The sequence below is a fragment of the Pipra filicauda genome, unplaced genomic scaffold (assembly GCF_003945595.2).
Source record: "Pipra filicauda isolate LSUMZ 115617 unplaced genomic scaffold, ASM394559v2 scaffold296_size2174093_pilon, whole genome shotgun sequence".
NCBI classification, from domain to species: Eukaryota; Metazoa; Chordata; class Aves; order Passeriformes; family Pipridae; genus Pipra; species Pipra filicauda.
In genome coordinates, this window is record NW_024104416.1 from 1,001,386 (window position 1) to 1,022,683 (window position 21,298).

At 39.8% G+C, this 21,298-nt stretch overlaps 1 protein-coding gene across 3 annotated transcripts in view; it reads left to right on the plus strand.

Moving 5' to 3' along the window:
* Positions 1-21,298, plus strand: part of CDH8 (cadherin 8) — a 154,060-nt gene that overhangs the window by 55,846 nt on the left and 76,916 nt on the right. For all 3 annotated transcript variants that reach the window (XM_027744742.2, XM_027744744.2, XM_027744743.2), the window contains 2 exons: positions 1,861-2,155; positions 18,817-18,936. In XM_027744742.2, the coding sequence (XP_027600543.1) occupies positions 1,861-2,155; positions 18,817-18,936 (415 nt within the window). The remainder of the gene's footprint in view (positions 1-1,860; positions 2,156-18,816; positions 18,937-21,298) is intronic.

The window sequence follows — 21,298 nt, forward strand, 5'->3', positions numbered from 1 at the left end:
CTGAGTAAATGATGCTGATTGTTCTCAAGCAGGAATCGACAGCAGGTGCAAAAAGAAAAACAGATTGAATTTTTGGAAAAGGGGCTCATCTGTCACTTGACATCTCTGTGTACATTCCTGTAGGTAGGTTAGAGTGAACTGGATGCAGTCACACATATTCACCCCTCAGGTGCTTTTAAAAAGCTGCTCAAACAGTGGTGGTGTGATAAAATATTGCCCAGCAAAACACGGGGGGTGAAGTTACACCTCGTGCAGTTGGTGGGAGTGGTGCTGTTACTGCAGAGCAGAGAGTGCTCTGGTGGCCAGGATTTTGGGAGTGCCATAAACCAGAGCAACGGGAAGATCAGCCCTGGCTGCTCTTGTCCACTGGGCCCGTTGCAGCAGTCCCAGATTCGAGTGTTCTGAGGCCTCGAGCAGCCGAGTTGCTGAGCGGGAGAGCTGCAGCTCTACCAGTGTGTGACCAGCTCTCTGCTGAAGGACCTGCACACCTACTGGTGGGGTGACATGAGACTCTCCTTGTGGCTGAAGGACCTGCACACCTACTGGTGGGGTGACATGAGACTCTCCTTGTGGCTTGGCTGTAGCTGCTCTTACAAGGCTTTTTTTTCCCTCACCTACTTTAATATCCTAATGCAAGTTCTTATATCAAATGATGCTGCTGCCCAGCCCTGGCAACCACTGCTATCAACTGAAGAGTAAAATGCATAACCAGCAACAATTTCTACTGAGCTGTCTGACAAAACGAGCAAACAGGAACAAGTCTAGCAGTGGTTATGTTGCAACCTAAACAGGCTGTATTTCCTTCAGAATATCTTTTGTGAGACAGAGATAAATAATAATAGATGCAAATTACATTTGTAATGTCATGTTATTCACTTCTTATTGATCATGATGAGTGTGTTAGCCTTACTAGTAAATAGAATTTAAAACATTATTACTTTACATTTAAGTTATTTTCCTATATTTTGAAAGTGTTGACACTAGTGCATATGGTCCACCAACTGACATGCTCACCTCACAACTTAAAAATTATTGGAGATAATCTGGTATTTATTACTTGGCTCTGAGCCTACCAAAAAAAATTAATGGAAGTCCTTTGTCTCCAGGCTTTTAATGAATTAAAAACATTCAAAGTAAAGAAGAAAACCTTTCTTATACTGATTCAGATTATTATAATCCTGCCTTGTTTTTTTGAAAATGACATACAAATGAAATACAATTGTTTTTTCTACTGGGGCTTTTATGAGAATGGGAAGATGTGTGTAAGGGTTCTTCTTTCTTTTGAGCACCTACTTTGAGAATAAAGATCTTAGAATCTTTTAAATTCTGATAACAGGTGAGTTAAGACACAGTTCTGAATTCCTGCCTGTTGCAACATTCCATAGATGCCAGTGTTCAACCATTTTCAGTCACCTGGAAATAAGCTGAAAGTAATAGCTAAAAATAAGAAGCTTGATTAAAGCATTATTATTGTTAACCCTTCACTCACCCTTTGATATAATAGGTTAAGGACATTTTGTACTTATTCATTTTGGCTGATAATGGTTCTGAAGGCATTTACATTTTAGAACAGGAATTTAAAATATATATATAACAGCTGCTTTTTAAATAGAAAGTCTAATTATGCCTATGATTGCATTCACTTTTGATTAGTATGCATACAAATCCCTGCTCTCCATGTGTATTCAAGCTGAGCTATGGATCACTGGTGCCAGGACTGAAGTACAAAGGAACAGCTTGACAAAATGTATGATTAGCCCAAAGTAAAAAAAAAAAAAAAAAAAAAAAAAAAAAAACAACCACAAAAATTCTGTGTGTACACTTTTTTGTCTCTAAAATAATTCTTTTCTCCCCTTTTAGTTACACACGGACCTGGACCCTGGCAGCAGCAAAATCAAGTATATTCTGTCAGGAGATGGAGCTGGAACAATCTTTGTGATCAACGACAAGACCGGAGACATTCACGCCATGAAAAGGCTGGACCGTGAGGAGAAGGCTGAGTACACTCTGACAGCCCAGGCAGTGGACAGGGACACAAACCAGCCCCTGGAGCCTCCCTCAGAGTTCATCATTAAGGTCCAGGACATCAACGACAATCCCCCCGAGTTTGTGGATGGTCCATACCACGCCACGGTCCCAGAAATGTCTCTCGTAGGTAGGTGTGTCTGAACACCAGCAGCTCTGATCGCTCCCAGTCAATCCATGCCAGGATGCCGTGGAGTTGCTGAGGAGTAATAAGATATTTATTATGTTGTTAGCATTAATTTGCATGCTTTCAAATCTCCTCTTGGCCGAAGTTTTCATCTGCAGCACAACAGTAGAGTCCCTTAGTAGTAAGCAAATGACTAACAGCTGTATTAATGTGTCTGTCTTTGTCCAACAACACTTTAATGGGCTAAATTTATATTTCCCTTATGACGCTGTAGTTGAGAGTGTTGTTGTTGAGAAGGATTTATCAAGATTTGCTCCGCCATGACACTCTAATCCTATTGATATTTTGGTGATGTTTAATTATCTGTTTGTGTGTTTTCGTACACTTGCAGTGTGTTGATACGAACTTATTTGTTTTCCTCTAAGTGCAACTGTAATCAGCAAAGACACTGAAATGAAGGATGCTGTGTCTGGGAATTGATGGTTAGACCCCAGAGTGGACTTAACCAATTAGCCATAGGATTTGCATGGATGATGGAAGGGGAAACAGAGAAAGCTGTGGAAAAAGATGGTGAAAAGGGAAATTAACTGTGTGAAAGCAGAAAAGAGAAAAGAGTAGAACATAATCTTCTTAATACGTTTTACTTATATTTATTCATTTTGTCGGATTAGTGTGAATCTATTTCCTCGTGGATTAGTATATTAGAATTTTTTTTGCATGCTTTGCCCCCTGTTCTGTGTTTGCAAATGCATAAGTATGTAGTTAGAGAGGTAGATATTGAGGTACCCATGTCCTGACTCCCCACCTACACACATTGAGGCAGGTGATTTTTAGCTCTAGCTGAAGCAAAAGGGAAGCAAACCCATCAAACCAAAAGACTCAATTTAAGGGCAATATAAGAATTCAGCATAAGCAAAGACATCAAAATCTGGCCATGAAACACAGAGGAAATTCTAATATATTTTAGTGTTAGGTTGAGGATAATGTGCTTTTCAGTGATTTGTCTACATCTGTCAAAGCAAGGTAACTGAAGGAGTGCCAAGGCACTTTGTAAAATAAAGCAGCATCCTATCACAAAGTTCCAAAACCACCCTTCTGTCTTATTTAGCTAAAAAGAGGAGGAATGTGAGAAGCCAGACCCGTCCCCTCTCTCACACCCAGCCCAGTGAGTTGCAGAGTCATTTCAATGACAGGCATGGTGTGCTGACTACATGGTGATACCTGAGCCTTCACGTCTTTAATCAACCCTTCTCTAACACGTTTTCATATCTTGGTTGCATTGAATTGCTTGTTCTGAAGCTGATATGTGAATTTTCAAGCCTGCACGTCAGTTCTTTTACTAAAACATAGGCTTAATTTGATTAGTTACTTTTAATTATACAGCAGCACAAACATAATATGGCCCTGCTTTCAGAAGATATTTTTGCCAAGCTCTAGGTGAGGAAGTGACTTATTAAATAAAATAAAATAGAGTAAAATAAAATAAAGAAAAAAAAGTGAGGAGTGGAAGAAGGAAGAAGGAAAATGGAATGCTATTTTTCTCCATATGAATGGTACTCTAGGAAAAAAGAAAATGAAGATATATGCAGACAAGAAAAGATGGTTTCTGATCACAAATCCTACTATAAAAATAATTTATATCTGTGCATATGAGCAATATTTATAATCTGTAATAAAGACATGACCCTCATCCAAGGAGTATTCCCTGTAAAGAAGAGGAGGGGAAAAAAAAGCCAAAAACTTTGACAGGAAATTGGTCAGGAGATCAGATGAGTAAAAATCTAGGGAGTTGTTTAACTCGAGGTTTAAAAGGTGGTAAATGCAATGAGATCAGGAGAGTAAAAGAGAATAAAAGATGAAACATTAGCAAAAGAGAGGGAAAGTGAAACAATTGAGAAAAAAGTTAGGGTGAAAGAGGAGGGGAAAATGTAAAGAAAGGTCATGGGAGATGAATTATAAGATAAAACTTAATCTGGGAAAGCTATAAATAGCTAAAAGGGTTGGCTCCTGGAGGATAATATTTCATCTGTTCCCCTGGCATGTTGGGGGAAAGAGAAACAATTCTTCGTTGAACTGCCTCTGAAATCACATAGTTCCACATTTTTATGTATTCTTAGGCTGCATGGCAGAGTTTTGTCCAACAGCAAGTTTGTTCTAACAACACAAATAGGGGTAGAAATTTGCAATAGATTATCTGAGAGGTCTGAGGTTTATTACTGTAACTATGCAAGTTTTGCTCATTTATCCCTTATGATCCCTAGACCTTCCATGTGTTTTATGTGACATTCCTAACTGTGAATGCTTTCAGGCTGTTTCTCTAAAGAAGCACAAACATACACTCCTGCTCTTTTGCTGAGAAATGAAACCTAATTCTCTGCTGTTGCTTCAGAACTCAGAGAATGTTTCCAGTTGCATTACATGGATCATGAATAACTGTGAAATCTGTGCAGTACAGGCAGTGTCTTATTCTCTGATGGAACCAAATTTCAAGGCTGGGAAGTGGAAGATGAGAGTGCTACTGTTGCTGTTACTATTTCCTTCTTCTTTCCTCTCTTGACCCACAGGTAGCAACACCAAGAGCTGTACTAAATGATTCTCCGTAAATTATTTTAACTTTCTTGAAGTTGTTTTAGTCCTCTTAAAATTACTTAACTCCTTCATGATGTTTATAAGAAAACTGTTTCCTTTCAGAGTTCAAGGAATTTTTATTATTTTTTCCCCCACCAAGAGTATTTCTCTTCCATTATCCACTTAGTTCACCTTAAAGAGATCTCCACCCACTGCCAACTGCAGCCTTGGCATTTGTACCACACAGGCAGTGTTCTTATTCAGGATAAAACAAAGTTCTCCTAAACCTTTTCTTTCCTCAAAATGCTTATATCAATTCTGCTCTGAAACACAAGAGGAACTCATATGCTATATAGATATATATAGTACTTATGTAATGAGGATGCAGTACAAGGCATTTTATTTTTGGATGTCTGTGGAAAGCAATTTCTAACATACAGATGAAGGCAATAACCTTCCATTGTTCTGTACCACAGAGCTGAGGCTCTAACACAATGCAGGTTTTCTAATAGTTATGTTAGATCTGGTCTTGTGTTCCTTGCTGGGAGAGGTGTATTGATGAAAGTCAGTGGTATTTTTGCATAAGTATGCAAAAGAACACGAATGATACACTGTGGGGATGTGAAAACTGGGTTCAAACTGATGGAGAGTAGGGTTAGATTGGATATTAGGAAGAAATTCTTGTCTGTGAGGGTGGGGAGGCCCTGGCACAGGTTGTCCAGAGAAGCTGTGGCTACCCCTGGATCCCTGGAAGTGTCCAAGGCCAGGTTGGACGGGTCTTGGAGCCACCTGGGCTGGTGGAAGGTGTCCCTGCCCATGGCAGGGGGTGGGACTGGATGGGCTTTAAGGTCTCTCCCAACCCAAACCATTCCATAATTCTCTGATTCACCCCAGTGTCTGTGCCAGCCTTCCATGTGTGCTGTGTAGGGGGGTGTGTGTGGCAGTGGGTGAGATCAGTGCTGAGATCAGCACACAGGCACGGCCACCATCTGCCCTGGTTGAGTTTCACTCTGTTTTGGTGATCTCTGGAAAATCCTGCTTCCCTGCTAAAACAAAAGGATTTGCATGGCTTTCCTCCCACTGCTGGGAGCAAAGATGATTAGTATTACCCTGTGTTATCTGTGGTGGGAATGATGCTCACTTTTCAGCTGCCTTCCCAGCACACACACCCACACACGCACCGAGTGCTGCACCGCGTCACTGGGCTCCGAGTTATTTTGAAATAATTTATTTCTCTCTTTGAGGAAAGAGAGCAGCACATTCCAGAAAAAAAAAAAACAACAACCAAACCAAAACACCAACTTTTGAGAACTAAATTGAATTTTCCCTTATTTCGTCCTTGTGATCTTTTTTTTTTAATGTAATTCCTACATAATCTGCCATGGTAAGCCCTGTTCCCCAACTCCAAAAAAGATGAATTTGCTTGTGAAAGCTAATAGTGTATATGGAGAATATGTTCTTTGCTGAAACTGTGCACTTTAATCTTTTAATTCTGATAGTAAGTATCTTAAGGAATTAAAGAACAAAAAGTGAAATCTGTGGAATCAATTGTGACAGTATTGCGTTTCACAAATAGGAAATAAATTAATTTGTCTGTAAACCTTGTTTAATCACTTTTAAATGTAAAAGGCCACACTGGGTTAAAAACCCAGTTAAAACCTTAAAAAAAAAAGAAAAAGATCTATCTAAGCTTCTGGAAGGAAGAATGCCATGACTCTTTTTTTTTCTCCCCATTTTTCTGTGAGCTCTGTATCTATGCCTGCAATGAAGACAGACAGAATATTATGTAAATGAATGAGCAAACTTAGAAGATCCACAAGGGTAATTGGAACTAGTCCTGTAACTAATTAAAGTTAAAAAAAAAGAAAGAAAAGAGAAAAAAAGATAAAAACACGCCCTCCCTTGAGTATGTTCTGTTTCTGTATTACCTGCTCAGCCACACACAGACTCATGAGTTCCCCAAAACACGCTGCAGAGGTGGTAATGGCAGCCAAAGTGGATATTGTCTCCCAGCAGTTTAGTTTCAGGATCCTTTTTTTTCCAGGAGAGAGATGAGCAGTGAAATTTCCCGATTTCCTTCTTAGCGAAGCCAGGAGTGTTTAGACAGCGAGTGTCATGTTGAAAGACAGGAGATGACGGAACCAGAGTGACAAACGTGTTGGTGAAATAAAAAAAGGACACAGATGGAAAAAGAACAAAAGACATAAGGGAAGAGAATTCTCTCATAGTTTGCCTGAATTAAGGTAAACAGACAAACTTTAATAATCTCCAAATATTAAGGATTCTCCTGACAGTCATAAAAAAACCCGTCTTAAAACGCATGCAGTGGAATTCAGTCTATTATTGGTCTAAAAATGCTCTTGCCTTTAACACTGTAAAATAATAACCATGTGAAAAAGCTTAGAACAATAATATTTTTGTCCTTAAATGCTTCCATGAAAACTACTTACTGGGGGGAAAAGGTCTTTACTGGCAATGAGAAAATGGCTTTTAGTTGAGTCAGAATATCAATTTTCAGTTTTGGCACAAGCACATCTACTCAGGAGTGTTTTCCTCTGAATCAAGGTTTGCCCTTGATTGCACCACTGCAGATAAGAAATGGTACCATTTTTATGCTTTTTCTCAAAAGCAGAGTTCTTTAGCATAGCCAGGTGTAGTAGGAGCACGCTGTACACAGTGCAGCTTTGCTTTCCCCTTCTCCCAAAGATATCAGTTCTCTCCCGGTCACAAATCGTTTGCAAAAGGGCAAAATCTGCTGCACATGAAATCAACGTTCCACGTCTGATATGAATAGTGATAAAATAACTTGACAAATTAGAAAGTTGTGATAAAAACCTGACCTGAAATGTTATCAAGATCAACCACACTGTCTTACTGGTGTTTTTTTTTCCTATGTATTCATTGATTTTTAAGGCGCTGAGCATGACTGTTAAATCAATGATAGTTTGTGACAAAATTGAGGAGTAAAATGACTGCATTACTGGGGTCAACTACAAATTAGCCCAAAGGGTAAATGCAAAGGCAGTGCAAAAGCTAATGGAAAAAACCAGCAGATGTTGTAAAATATGGCAATAATGTAACAGCTGTTAAAAACCAAGTATATTTTCATGTTGTCTTGTTCCTCTACTTGTTCATCTTGTGCATAATCACATTCCCTAGCTGTGGTACTGTTGAGCATTTAACGTAAGAGATTTATTTAGTGAGCACATATGGGTTTAGAATCATCATACAGAACCTTGAGGAACTGGGAAGGATATATTCAACATGTCAACATATTCAATATGTCTGCTCCCTAACCTGACTTGCTCCTGAGCCTTGAAAAAATGTACTTCTGAGTATGTGCTGTTATATTTGTACTTTTCCTTTCTCTTGGGGTCTGATTAAAAGTGTCATTATCTTTCTATATTGTTCTTAAATGATCATTAATGATCTTAAATGATCACTGTGAGCTTGAGGGCCATGGATGAGATCAATATTGGTCTTTATAAGCTGACCCTTAAGTTGTGCCCACCTGTATCATCCTGAGTGTGCTGAGCTGGTTGACTGACAGCACAAAACTGCCAAAATCAGTGGGATTGCCCAAAAGAGTTCATAGCAGTGGCAGCAGGTACTTGAATGTTCAGGTTCTGAAGGCGCTGCCTGGTTCTTAGAAGCAAGTCCTACCCTACCTGTACAAAGTATGGAGCTATTGATGTGTGCTGGTTCCTTACACAAATGCTACCTGTCTTTCTCTCCATTCCATGGCAGCAGTTTGTCGCAGATTTTCCATTTTTTGCACACAAGCATTCCTTTTGCACGAAGGGAAGTTGTGCAGATGACACCTAGTGAAGATAAACTGCACAGGAAAAATCCTCTTGGGTCACAGACTTGGGTCACAGTTCCCTATGGAGTTCCATCCAGAGGAACACATCTTCCTATGATGTTCCTGTTTCAAGGACAAGGACAGACAGACAGACACACACAGCTTATGTTGATCACATGATGGCAGAGCAGAGAAAACTTTGGCAGTTTTAGGTGCAGGTTTCTCTAGTCCTGCTGTTGTTTTCCCAGATGATTCCTGCCTAATAGCCACAAACATCTTGTTCTTGTTGCAGACATTCTGCTTCTGAAATCCTTTGGGGTTGCTTCCATTTGTACATATCAAACACATCATTGTCTTTGTGTTCTGTGACTGTGTGAAATTAAGTCTGACTCAGGGTTCTGATACATTCTCTTTTGCTTACAAGTTTAAATCTCCTCTTAGTGTGGATTTTTCACCATCTTGCTGAATTTCAAATTTTGAAGAAAAAAAGGTGTTTCAAACAGTGGTAGGGGTTGAAAGTGTGCCATCTCATTTTTTCCAAACATCTTGGCTTGTGGCATGAGCCCATTTGCTTACCAGGGGATGATGCCTAAGTGGAAAACAGACAGATGAGAGCAAGCAGAGCAGCACAGATTCCTGCCAGACTGAGGCTCTATGAGATGCCACACAACTGGTCTGGAGCATATTCTCACTTTTTTCAACCATGGAAAATGTAGACAAGCTCTAACCCTGAGGCAGAAACTTCTAGGTCAGAAAATTAAATTCGGTGTGGTTATATTTGCACAGAAACTTTTATTAATATGACTTCTTTCACTCTGATAGCACAAAGACTAGACTTTAGAGCACAGGGACCAATATTCCATTTAAAATTCTTAATTCAAGTGGCCTTTGTTAGATGTCTCTCTTTGAGGGACACACTTGATATTTGGCAAAATAAGATTTGGGTGTGATTCAGGCACTGGTCATTCCCCACCTACCCCAAATTGATACCTCTGTCTTTGTTTAGCTGCTGAATCTGCAGCACTTAATGCTCCTCCCTGAATATAGCCCAGCAGTTGTCCCTGGAGCTGCTGTCACAGGGCTTCCTTGGGAATCCAGTGCTGGAGATTCCACTGTGCCCCTTCCCTGGGGCTCAAACGGGCTCTGCTCTGCTGTATGTTAGCTCTGCAGTGGCCTGAGGGCACAATATTTCAGTCTGCTTTTCCACCCTGGATTACAGTTGGTGTCATTGTGGGCTTCCCTCCCCCAGACAAAGCCAGCAGAGCGTCCCAGCTGAGAGGTGACACCAGCCCTTTTCTGTTCTCACTGCAGAAACTCATAACTGAAAGCATTTCTGCAGTAAACAGCCAGGGCTGCTTTATTATTTATTTATATTTTTTTACAATACACCTGAGCCTAACCCGAAACTTTCATCGAAATCAACACGACTTATGGTACCTTTTTTTTCTTCCTGCTTGGTAATATAGTGTACAGTGATCATCCAATTTTACTGCCTTTGCCTGGGGACCTTGCAGAACGAATGCTGATGAAATGGTCAATTGATTAGAGACAAGCAGTCTTTCAAAAAGTCCTGAAAAGAAGAGTAGCTATTTCCCACTTCTCTCACAAATATCAATTAATATTCTATAGAGAGGGTGATATATAAAGGGAGGATAAAAAAAAACAGCATGAAAGGAAAACATAATTCTTTAAGCCAAACATAAAATATATTTTACCCTTCTACTGTTGCCTGTGGTGTTCCAGACCATGTACTAATCCTAACAAACAGCCACCCAGGGGAATTTATAAAGGAATACCTGCAGGCTCTCTAATGGCACCATCTCATAAGTTGTAGCAAAAAAGAACTGCCAGCCTTAAAATGGAAAAGGCAGTGTCCTTTCTTGTTAGGCCCACACAAGGTAAACCCAAGCAACATCAGCAAGGATAATTGCCAGAGAGGAGCCTACATCCCGAAATCTGAATGCATACTTCTAACGGAAAATACTTTTTGTTTCCAAAAAATCACATAAAAAGGTGGCGTCGCAGTTCCAAAACAATTAAGTTTATGCACAAAACATCGGGTGCTGTGCAGCTGATTAGATTTCCCAGCCCTGCCTTCCCCAGCCCCCATTATAACCCTGTGGTGCCCACCCTGCCAGCTCTCTCCGTTGGCACGGGATGGGCAGACAGCGCCTTTCTCCCAGGCAGAGCAGGCACCTCTCATACTTCTGCACTCACATATTTGCATAGAATATGTTTTTTTTTTTCCCCCATTTCCCTCACATGATAAAAAAAATCCTTAAAATGACACGTGAGCAATCCAGAAAAGCATTGTTGTGTTGCATGTGGTGGGTGGTTCAGTTGTCATTGGTTTTGACTCGTGCATGTACTGCATGATGTTAACAAAGAGTTCATTAACTTTCTAAGTTATCTACTCCAAAAATTGCATTGAGAAATATGGAACATTTGCAAGAAACAATTTGGATACCTCTTCTGCTTCTGGAGATAAATCTCACTAAGTATATCAAAGGTATGAAAAGATTATTTTCCTGGTGGAATCAGGAAACAGTTTCTTGCATTTTCCTGTGTGGTACTTTATAATTTATTGTACATCAAGTTGCTCCAGTTGGATTCTTTCAGATACCTTCATTAAGTCATATTTTTCAGGTGTTAAAATATTTGGTCTAGATTATCAGTTCTTTCAGGGCAGCCATTTCCTATAGGTCTATAGAGTACTGAGTTCTCAAATCTCTTTTTCTCTGCATTTTAGTGACTGTACATGCAACTACTTATATAAAACAAACTGGCAAAATAAGCAAGTAATGATTTGTCTCTCCAATGTTTTATGTTAGTTTTAAAAGACTGAATATGAGCTATATCAGTTGCAACTTATTACACAAAGTGTATACAGCTGTTTAGGTAAGTACCTAAGTGCACACAGGTGTTTATAGGTATATATGCTTACAAGAGAAAACAGCCTCAAGCTGTGTCAGGGGAGGGTCAGGTTGGACATCAGGAGGAATTTCTTCCTAGAAAGGGTGGTCAGGCCTTGGAAGGGGCTGCTCAGGGAGGTGGTGGAGACCCCATCCCTGGAGGTGTCCAAGGAAGGACTGGACATGGCACTGAGTGCTGTGGGACAGGGTAGGCATTGGGCACAGGGTGGACTTGATGATCTTGGAGATCTTTTCCAACCTTAATGATTCTGTGATTCTATTTTATATATATATATATATATGGAAAATAATGTAAACAAACCCACAAGTCTTGCAAGGTTTCTACTTGTCCTGTGCCGTGGTGTGTCAGCTTTACATGCCTGAAGTTCCTGGAGGGCTGGTAGAGACTGGGGTGGCCTATTTTGAGCACAAACATCAGAGAGGAGTCATTATTGTCATTTAGGCATTCCCATTAGCTGGTTGGATTAATAGGGATTCCTCTCTGGTCTTCCAAGAAAGGAGGATCCCAGGAGAGGACGACTGTCTTCCTCCCTTAGGTAGAGCAGGAAGCTGGTGCAGCAAGGTATGTAATTAAGCCAGTTGTGCCTAAAACTGAGTTGTATGAATAACCCTCCTTTCCTTCTTCCTTACCTTAATCATCATAAACAAGATCAGGACAGCATCACAGTATTTCACTACTTAGAGTCAAATAAATTACAGCTGGGAAAGACAAATTACCCTATTAGTTAATCTTCCTGTCTTTCTAGGGTTTTCCCTTAGAATACATTATCCAGCATCCTGTGCAAGAGAGTGAACTCTTCAGTGAGGAGGATTCTGTTATTTCCCTTGGGGAGCTATTCCTCCTTGTACAATTTCTCATTGCAAGGAAGCTTTTGTTGTTGTTTTTCTCTTGGCAGAAGATTAAGTGAAGTCTTGTATCTGTGTATTTGTATGGTTCTCATCAGCAACACATCAGTATTACATCTGTAACACACAAATTTTCTTTCTCATTTCTCCCTCTAGAAATGACTGTATATTGGATTTCTACCATAGATACAGTAGAATGCATTCTGACCTTCCTGTCTCCCAGCATGTCAAGCACAAGTTGCTCATTTTTCCCTTAGTGGACTATTCTGGCCCATATGTCTACCCTTTACCTCTGCTTCCATTCATTTTCTGTCACTGAAAGGACTCCACTGGACACTTAAAGAACAAATATTTTTCTGTTTTTCACATGCTTTCCTTTAAGTGTGGGAAGACCTGAAAAACTCACACGAGACCTCTGTCAGCTGTTCTCAAAGCAGACCTTAAAGCCCTTCCCTGATGCTGATGTCCTGTGGGCACGTGTGACACCTGACAGCAGCACCATGAGCATTCCTTCCCATGGTGATTTACATCATGGAATCAGAGAATCAGGGAATATCCCGAGTTGGGAAGGACCCACAAGGATCATTGAGTCCAGCTGGCCACACAGGACAAACTCTTTGTCTGTCTTTGGTTGTCTGTCTGCATTTCCCTTTCCCTTTCCTGGCACTTGACTCTTGGAGTCTTTGGAGAGAGAGCTTTCCTGGGCTGTGAGATCTGATCCATGTTTTGGGGTCTTAAAGCTTTTGCAATAAAGCAGCTATTAATAACAATAAAAGCACATTGAAGTACAGTGTAGAAGGTAGGGATGAATTAACATATGATCTGGAAAAGAACCCTAAAACTTGTGCAACATACCTACAATATATGTGTGTATATTTGCATGAACACCAAGCTATGCAATGACATTTTATGTGTGTAATTTGAATATGTTAACAAGTTCTAAAGTGTGTTACACAGATTCCTATTTTATATACATTTTCTTTATTTGGTTAGTGAAACCTCTAATTCGTAGATTCTGTGTTTAGAAATGGTCTGATAGAGAATAATAGATGATAATGCTTAAAACTATGGTTTTGTATTTAAAAACCCAGAAACAATGAAAAACAAATAAGAATAAGTTTCTGCAGCTTTGAGGCAGTAATAATTTACATGTCAAGAAGTTATGCAGGTTTTTATGAGATTATTGCAGTTTTATTCAATAAAAAATTGTTACCATGACAACAACTGTCATGCTACCTGTGAGATTATAGCAAGGAAGGCCAGTGAAGAAAAGGCTTCATTTTGGAAAGAATGCTTATCTGACCTGCTGGAGACAAACAATGCCTTGCTGTGACCACCCCTGACTGCAGGGCTACTATCAGCCCAACTCCAAATCCAGCTAGGGGTTGGAAGCACAGTGATCCTCTTAGGAAAACAAAAGAGTTGGTAAATAATGGCGGGGCTTTGTCATGCAAATACTCTCTTAATGCCCTGTCGGGTTGGTAATCAGATCTTCTGAATGAAATGGAGATTTCAGTCTGTCAAGATTTGGGAACATTAGGAGAGAAAGAGTGAATGAGATCAGAAAGGGCATCAGAAAAGCAAAAAAAAAAAACAACAACCCAGAAGTCCCTGGGAAGATGAGAAAACATGGTCCCACTAGGTTGCATTATGGTCACATTATTTATTTTCACCAGCCATTACAATCTTTCAACAAAATGGTTGCTTCATTGAATATGGATTCATGTAAATTGCTGGCACCGACCATGCATTACCTCCTCTAGAACATTCAAGTTTGATTTTTGGGGATTTTTTTTTTTTCCCCCAGTACACACATTTCACTGCCACACCAAAAAAAAATTTGCTTTCCTACTCCCTGTGGCAGCATATGCATTTTTCTTTCTGACTAATGTGCAGAATGTGTACCCTGACTTGCACATAAAAACATAGCCAAAACAACAGAAAAGCACTAGCTGAGCACACACATCTTATTTTTTTATGGTGGTTTTTAATCTTAGTTTGCCAGCAAACACAGCCTTTCCTACCTAGTCATATAAAAATACTTTTAGTGTTAATTGTGTCTCTGATTGCTGGCCTGTTGCAAAAAGAAAGTCTGACACTAACGGAGTAAAACAATCAGCACTGGTTAATGGCTAAAGCACAGTAGAAGTGTTCATTAATTAAAATCTGTTGAATCTCTTTGCAGTCCATATTTATGGCGATTAAATCCATAATTAAGGGTCATTAGCATTGCAAAAGTGCACCTCAGGAAAAAACCCAGAAAGTTTTTTACCTAAACATCTTAAAATTTGCCTAATGTATTAAAAAAAAAAAAAGGTTTTGGTTTGCATAAGGCAGCATTAGGTACATAAAGAAAAAAAGAAACAGTGATTATGTTGTTGGGCCAGATTATATAAAACTGCAATATTATTGTAATTAGGACAACAGTGACTTGGACTATAATAGTGGCTTTTTTGTAAAAATGGCACCATTTCAAATTTATAGTCTCTGGCTAAATGAGTTTGTTGTAGCATTGACAAAGAAACAAACACAAGCCAAATGCAGTCAAAATTAAACACAAACACAAACCTTCACTGTTTATTTGCTGGGCAGAACCCAGAATGTTGTTTTTCCAAGAGCATTTACGTAATAAATGCTCTCCCCTGCATTCTTACAGCTTTTCCAATGCAAGATTTTTATCTTTAAAACTTTAAGCGCATTACGCATGTAAAAAATATTTATGTACGTGTAGTTTATAACTGCAGTGGAGTAAAATCCTGCTTAAATATTGATAATCCAAAGCTTGGAGAGTTCTGCTGTGAGATTGCCTAAATAACAGCCATGGTGGCTGTGAGTTCCTCTTTTTCTGCATCATTTTTCCCCCTCAGGAATCTCTCAGTTCTCCAAACCTTTTGGTGCAGAGGGTTCTGTCACCTGTGGGATTGGGATCAGTTGCTACATCTGAACCCTTAGTGGAACCAGCTCAGCACTGATGGAGCAACATCACCTGCAGCTGCAGAGGGGACACAGTTTGATCCTAAATATACTTCTTATTGCCACCGTGAACAGAATAATGGGGCATATTTCACACCTGCAAAAGATTTGATCCAAGGCACAAAGAAAAAAAAAATCAAATTAAAGGTGATCAAATTTAAACTATGCCAAAGCTTAACTAATTTCCATAGTGGAAGCAATTTCTTTAATTTCTGTTTCATGATCATGTGCATCTTTCATAAACAATTTTCATCAGTAAGATCGTTGAGAGCAAATTACTGACTTTGAGAGACCTTCTGAGAAGTGTGTGATGGTTGGCAATGAAGTGCTGAGTGGCAGAGACTGGGTGGGTAAGAAGTTGATTTCTAGGAGAAGGGAGAGTATTTTAGTTTTCCATTCCCTTCATTAGTTATATTAGGTGAGATTATTGCATTTCAAGTGACCTGTAAGGGAAAGAAAAAGAAGGATGAGCCACTCCCCCCACCTTCTGTGTGTATAAACAATGAATGGGAATACTGGCATACATATGACACGTGTATTTTTAATATATGTATAAACTTCAGTTGAACTCGGGCCTCAATAAGTGATTAAATTATTTTATATCAGAAGAAAAAAATCTTGATAGCTGAGCATCAGGATTTGAAGCAGTGTTAGGCACTGATTGCCTCTTTTTATTAGGGTGTATTCAACTTTAATATCTAATGAACACTTGGGATAAAGAATGCGCTTATCAAAGAATCAGCAGACCCATTTAAGTTTGGGAATCTTGAAATAAATATCTATAAAAAGTTCTTCAGAAATTCTCAAGTGAAATAAGATAAGAATAGACATTATATACCAAATCTTTCTAAACAAGCAATGTAATTATTTCTGAAGGCCTTTGAAATGAGAGCCAGCTAAGCAAATCAAACACAATCTCCAAGAAGTCAACAGTCTTACTTCTTTATTTTCCTTTGTGTATAAAGTATATAATGGAAACAAAATGAAACAGCCTAGATAAAATACTCCTACAAAAATTTTCACTGTTCTGTGATGAGCCTTATCTTATTCCAGCCCTGCCCCATTGTAGGATGTTCTGCACAAACCTCCTCTGTCTTTGAAGGTTACAAACTAAAAGTTTTAGGGTGGCAGCCACAGAAACAGGTACATCTCCTGCTGTTTCAGCTTGAATCCAGCTGAAGGAAGCTCTGACCCCCGACATTCCTCTCTGGTGTCCCACACAGCTGAGAACTGCAGGCAATGCTGTGCTGGGGCTGTAGCCTGGATTTGGTGAGAGAGGGGGCACAGCCTGGCTGAGAGATTGCTGTCTGTGGGAACACCAAAGGACTGCTCTTGTAACTGGTGCAGGACTTGGCAAAGGTGAGCCAACAGCACTTAAATATGTGGGACAATCCTGTTAGCTACAGCTTTTCCTGCTCTGGAACTGCTGTGGGCAAGCCATGGCAGTGCCTTCTGTTCCCCTGTTCCTGCAACATCCACACTCAAGCTTCCTGCAAACTTCCTTGCTGTTGTTCCCTGTTTTGTTTATGTTCTGTAGCCTGTGCCATGGCCTCTGGGTGTGCCCCGTGGTTGCTTCCCTGTTACTGTTTGTATTTTCCTATATATGAGGGAGGTCAGTCAGGGTATCACCTACAGGCAGAGAATGCTGTACTTGCCCCTGGGCTGGGGACCACATTTGGGTCACCTGTCCCCTTTATCATTTCCACTCGAACCTCCCAGGCACTGTCTGTCAGTGTCTGGGCGTACAGCAACATCTGTAGTTGGCTGGACAACAAATTTCTGACATTAATTCCCTACAAACCAACCATCATGTTGAGGATGAAGTCCATTTCTCAAGCCTGGTGGCAGGTTAAAGTCTGTTATATTAAAGGTTGGGTATAAGATCACCTTTCAACACCAAATTAAGCTTCAAAACGTGAACAGTTTACATGTTTGCAAGAACAGGTTCAGCAAGCATCTCTCAAAGATAGAGATAGTAGCATAATATTCCTTTTCCAAGGGGTGCATCAGCTGCAGGACTACTCTGGGCCCTGCTGAGCAGAGGAGAGATTTTCCTGCCAGGTGGGGCTGTGGTGGAACTTGCACAGCAAACTGACCTGCCTCCCTTTGCTGATAATGTCCCCTCTAAGAATGGTTAAATTTACACCAAAAATAAATGACCAATACAAGCCATAGGCTTTTTTTTTTCTCTAGTAAGATGTAGTTCTGCAGCCCACATTCCCTTCCCTGGCAATTATCCCATTACTTCCATGCAGCAAACCTGCCACAACTTCAGTCCCAGCAGAATGTGCAGTCCATAAGTGAGGTGTTATCCATCTTCCCAACCCCTGCCAGCCCCACACCCTGCTCTGATGTTGGAAGTGGCCAGGAGGGAAAGCGTGAAACGGCGTCTCCTGGGTCATATGCAAATTATATCTAAATGTGCAAACATTCCTCTAAATAATTAGCATGTGCTGTAACCCACAGGAGTGCCCAGAGCAGTATCAGCTCTGTGCCTACAGGGAAAGAGGGAGAGAGAGCACAGGGCCAGGATGTGCCAAAGGGATCTCCTGCCCCTTTGCTTTCCTGCTCCTGTCCTGAAGTGACCTGTCCTTTGGATTCAGCAGCACACAAAGTGTGAGAAGGCACAGGAGGCATATCCAGGAAGGGGCAAATTTGGGTGGGTGCTGTAATTCTTTTCCATTCTGAGCATAAGAATTGTAATTCAGCCCTTATCCTCCCTCCTGCTCTAGCTGTCTCTCCTCCTGTAGATATTACCTTTATTATAAGCCTAATTAATGCAATCATACTTTTATTTCAGCCAAAAAAAAGGTCTCTGCAGCAACCTTAATGCAACCAACTGAATTTCATTCCATTTTGCTTCTTACAGAAACTGCAAGTGCTACGTTGTCTTAAAAAATAAAAAGGGCAATTTTCTTTAATTTTTTTTCTATTTGTTTTTGACAGAGTATGGAATTTATAACTCCGGCTAGACAATGGCCCCCTGAGTGGCAGAGGCTCATTTCAGAGACAATAGTTGTTGTCCTAACTCTGTCACTGTGGCCACATCAAATCATTATCATGGCTGCAAGCCAAGAGAAGAAAAAAGAATCCCTTTTATTATTGTTTTTCAGTGTGGTCTCTGTAACTTGGCAAGGTTCTTTCAAATGTGAAATTGTGTTTTAAATGCAACATATTATATTTATTATTAACCTTCTATTTCGTATCCCTTTGATATGATTCCTTTGCAAGTGCTTGAAGTCTACACAGATCTATCAGGTAGCTTTAAATGCATTCTACAAAGAAACCTTAAATAATACAGATACTAAAAGGGTTTTTGTTTCACCCAGAAATTCAGGCTGCTGGTATATATCAGCTTGAAGGAAAAATGTTTTGTTTCTGTTCCACAAGTAATGTTTTAACTGGTTACCGATGGTTTTTATTTCTTACTATTGTTACACAGCTCACAAGGAAATGAATTTTTGTTTCACATTAGTTTCTGAGAGACATATGCAAATCTCTGGTGAGTGCAAACATTAATTGTGTGCATTCTTTCTGTTTAGGCACCTTTGTTACTAAAGTAACAGCTACGGATGCAGATGACCCAGTGTACGGGAACAGTGCCAAGCTGGTTTATAGCATTCTGGAAGGACAGCCTTACTTCTCCATTGAGCCACACACGGGTAGGTGACTCGGAATGGGAATCCCTGGGTTATGAAATGACTTTGAGCTGCACCAGGAGAGGCTTAGGTTGGGCACAGGAAAACTATCTTCGTGGAAAGGGCTGCCCAGCCCTGTGACAGAGTCACCATCCCTGGGGGATTTAAAGCTGTGAGGATGTGGCACTTGTGACATGGTTTAATGCTGGGCTTGGCAGTGTGGGTGTGTTTGGACTCCATGATCTTAAAGGTCTTTTCCAGTGGAAACAATTCCATGATTGTATTTATACAGGTGTCCATCCCGTGCCTCTCCTGTATCCCATACAGCAATCAGAGAGTGTGGGTGTCTGTCAGCATCACCCAGGGGTGACAGGGTCCAACCTGGGTTCCCTCGGAGTCTGATCCTGTGACAAGAGAAAGGAAAAATATGTGTTAATGACAATAAGGGTGATGGTAAAGTTGCAGAAGTTACCAAAGCAAAACTGAAGGCAGAGAAAGAGCTGTATGTGACTTATAACTGATCAGGGGTTTTAAGGCTTGGCCCAGGGAATTTAATGAGCATAATGTAATTTTCAATAGGAGACTATAGTGTTTCCACTTAAAGCAAGTACAGTTTAGCTTGAGAATTTTAGTGAATATGTTTTGTGTTTCCATTAAAATTATTTTTCTTTTTTGCTCGGGTGGATCAATCTGGGGAGAGAAAGAGCATCATACTGAGTGTTGATGTGGAGTTTTATGAGCATGCATTTAGGATGACTATTTCTCTGTGGTTTTATAGTCTTGCAAGTCATCTGAAAGAAGTGCCAATAAATCCATTCCCACTTGTTTTCTGGACATATGTTGTACTTAAAGTAAATTCATTTAAGTTATGTCTAAAAAGTGTTTTTTAAAGTAATTTGATATTATTTCTAATATTCTTTCACTTGTTACTAGAAGCTCTTTTTAATCACTGTGAGTCGAGCAGCTGTGATCTCCTAAGGAGAAGAAATCTAAAACTCATTTTAAAACATACAAAAAACCTCCTGAATTTATACAACTGTAAAGGATTAAAGCAGGAATAAAAATTCTTCTTCTTGTGCAGATTAACTAAATTATAAAATAAATGCTAGGAGAAATCATTAGAGGATGCTTTTAATAGATCAAGTGTACTATGTTTTCTCACCAACATTGAACACAGTACTGTTGTGCTCTTCAAAATCTGGAATGTCTTTAAATTTTTCTGGTGAAATTACGTGGAAAAAACTATTTGCCATTCCTGGAAATTCCCTAACTTGTAGGGACTTCATGTAAATAGTGTACATCAATAATATTAATAGATTAATGGATTAATCCATTAAAGCTTTTTTTTCTGGTTGAAGGACAACTCTCCTAAACATGAAAGTGACCTCCAGAATGTGATTCAGTCTTTTATTTTTATATTGCATGTAAAATAGAGTTTTACAGAGAATAACTCCAGCATAGTACAATGGGAGAAGAGCAGCTTGTTCCAAAAATAAGTGTATCAAGAGAGAGTTACTGGTGAAGCCCCTTAGTTCCTGCTGCCTGAGTCATGTGGAAATATAACTCTGACCAGACCTCTGACCATCAAGTGTCAAAGGATACTGTTTGATTCCTTTAATATTAGAAATTATTGCATGCAGTGATGACTGGCATCACCTAATTAGAGGGGAATTGGCTGAAGGATTTTTCTCAGTTTCTGTTAGGGAAAGTTAGTGCCTTAGCATGAGAACACCTCAGCCTTTCTAAAGGAGCTGAGAAATGTATTCTCCACCTACACAGAAGACTTTTCACTTCTTTCACAGAAAAATAGACTGAAAGAAATATTCCAAATGTTAAAAATTGTTTGATTTTACTCGAGTTTCTGATTTGTATTGCATTAAAACCTGATGCTTAATCCAAAGAAGTAAGTATTCCTCACCTAGGAAAATTGTTTCCATTATCGTGGAACTCCAGACAGAACTCCAAGGCTTCCTGGTGAACCTGAAAATCCTGATTTTTCTCCTGTTTCACTAGCATTAATTCCCCCTCCTACCTTCATTTCCAGTCACAAATATTCCTTTACATAGCAGTTCAGTTACCATGAAAACGACATTTTAGTTTCTGAGGGGAATTTATTCATAAAAATTCAACTGTGGCCGCAGTCCCTGAGCAAGTGGCTTCATGTTGAGGAGCTGCTTGTGAATCAACAAATGGTTTGAGATTCCCCATTCTTCTAGATCAAAGGAGGGCATAAATTATATTCTTGTCTAAACCATTTCCACTGGGTGAGTTTATGTTCCGAGCCTGTCCTGCATTTCTTTACCATCTCTATGCACTGGCCTCCACCCATAGTGGAACCACCCCCCTACTCTCACAACTGCAACCAAACAGCACACATTTGTTTGCT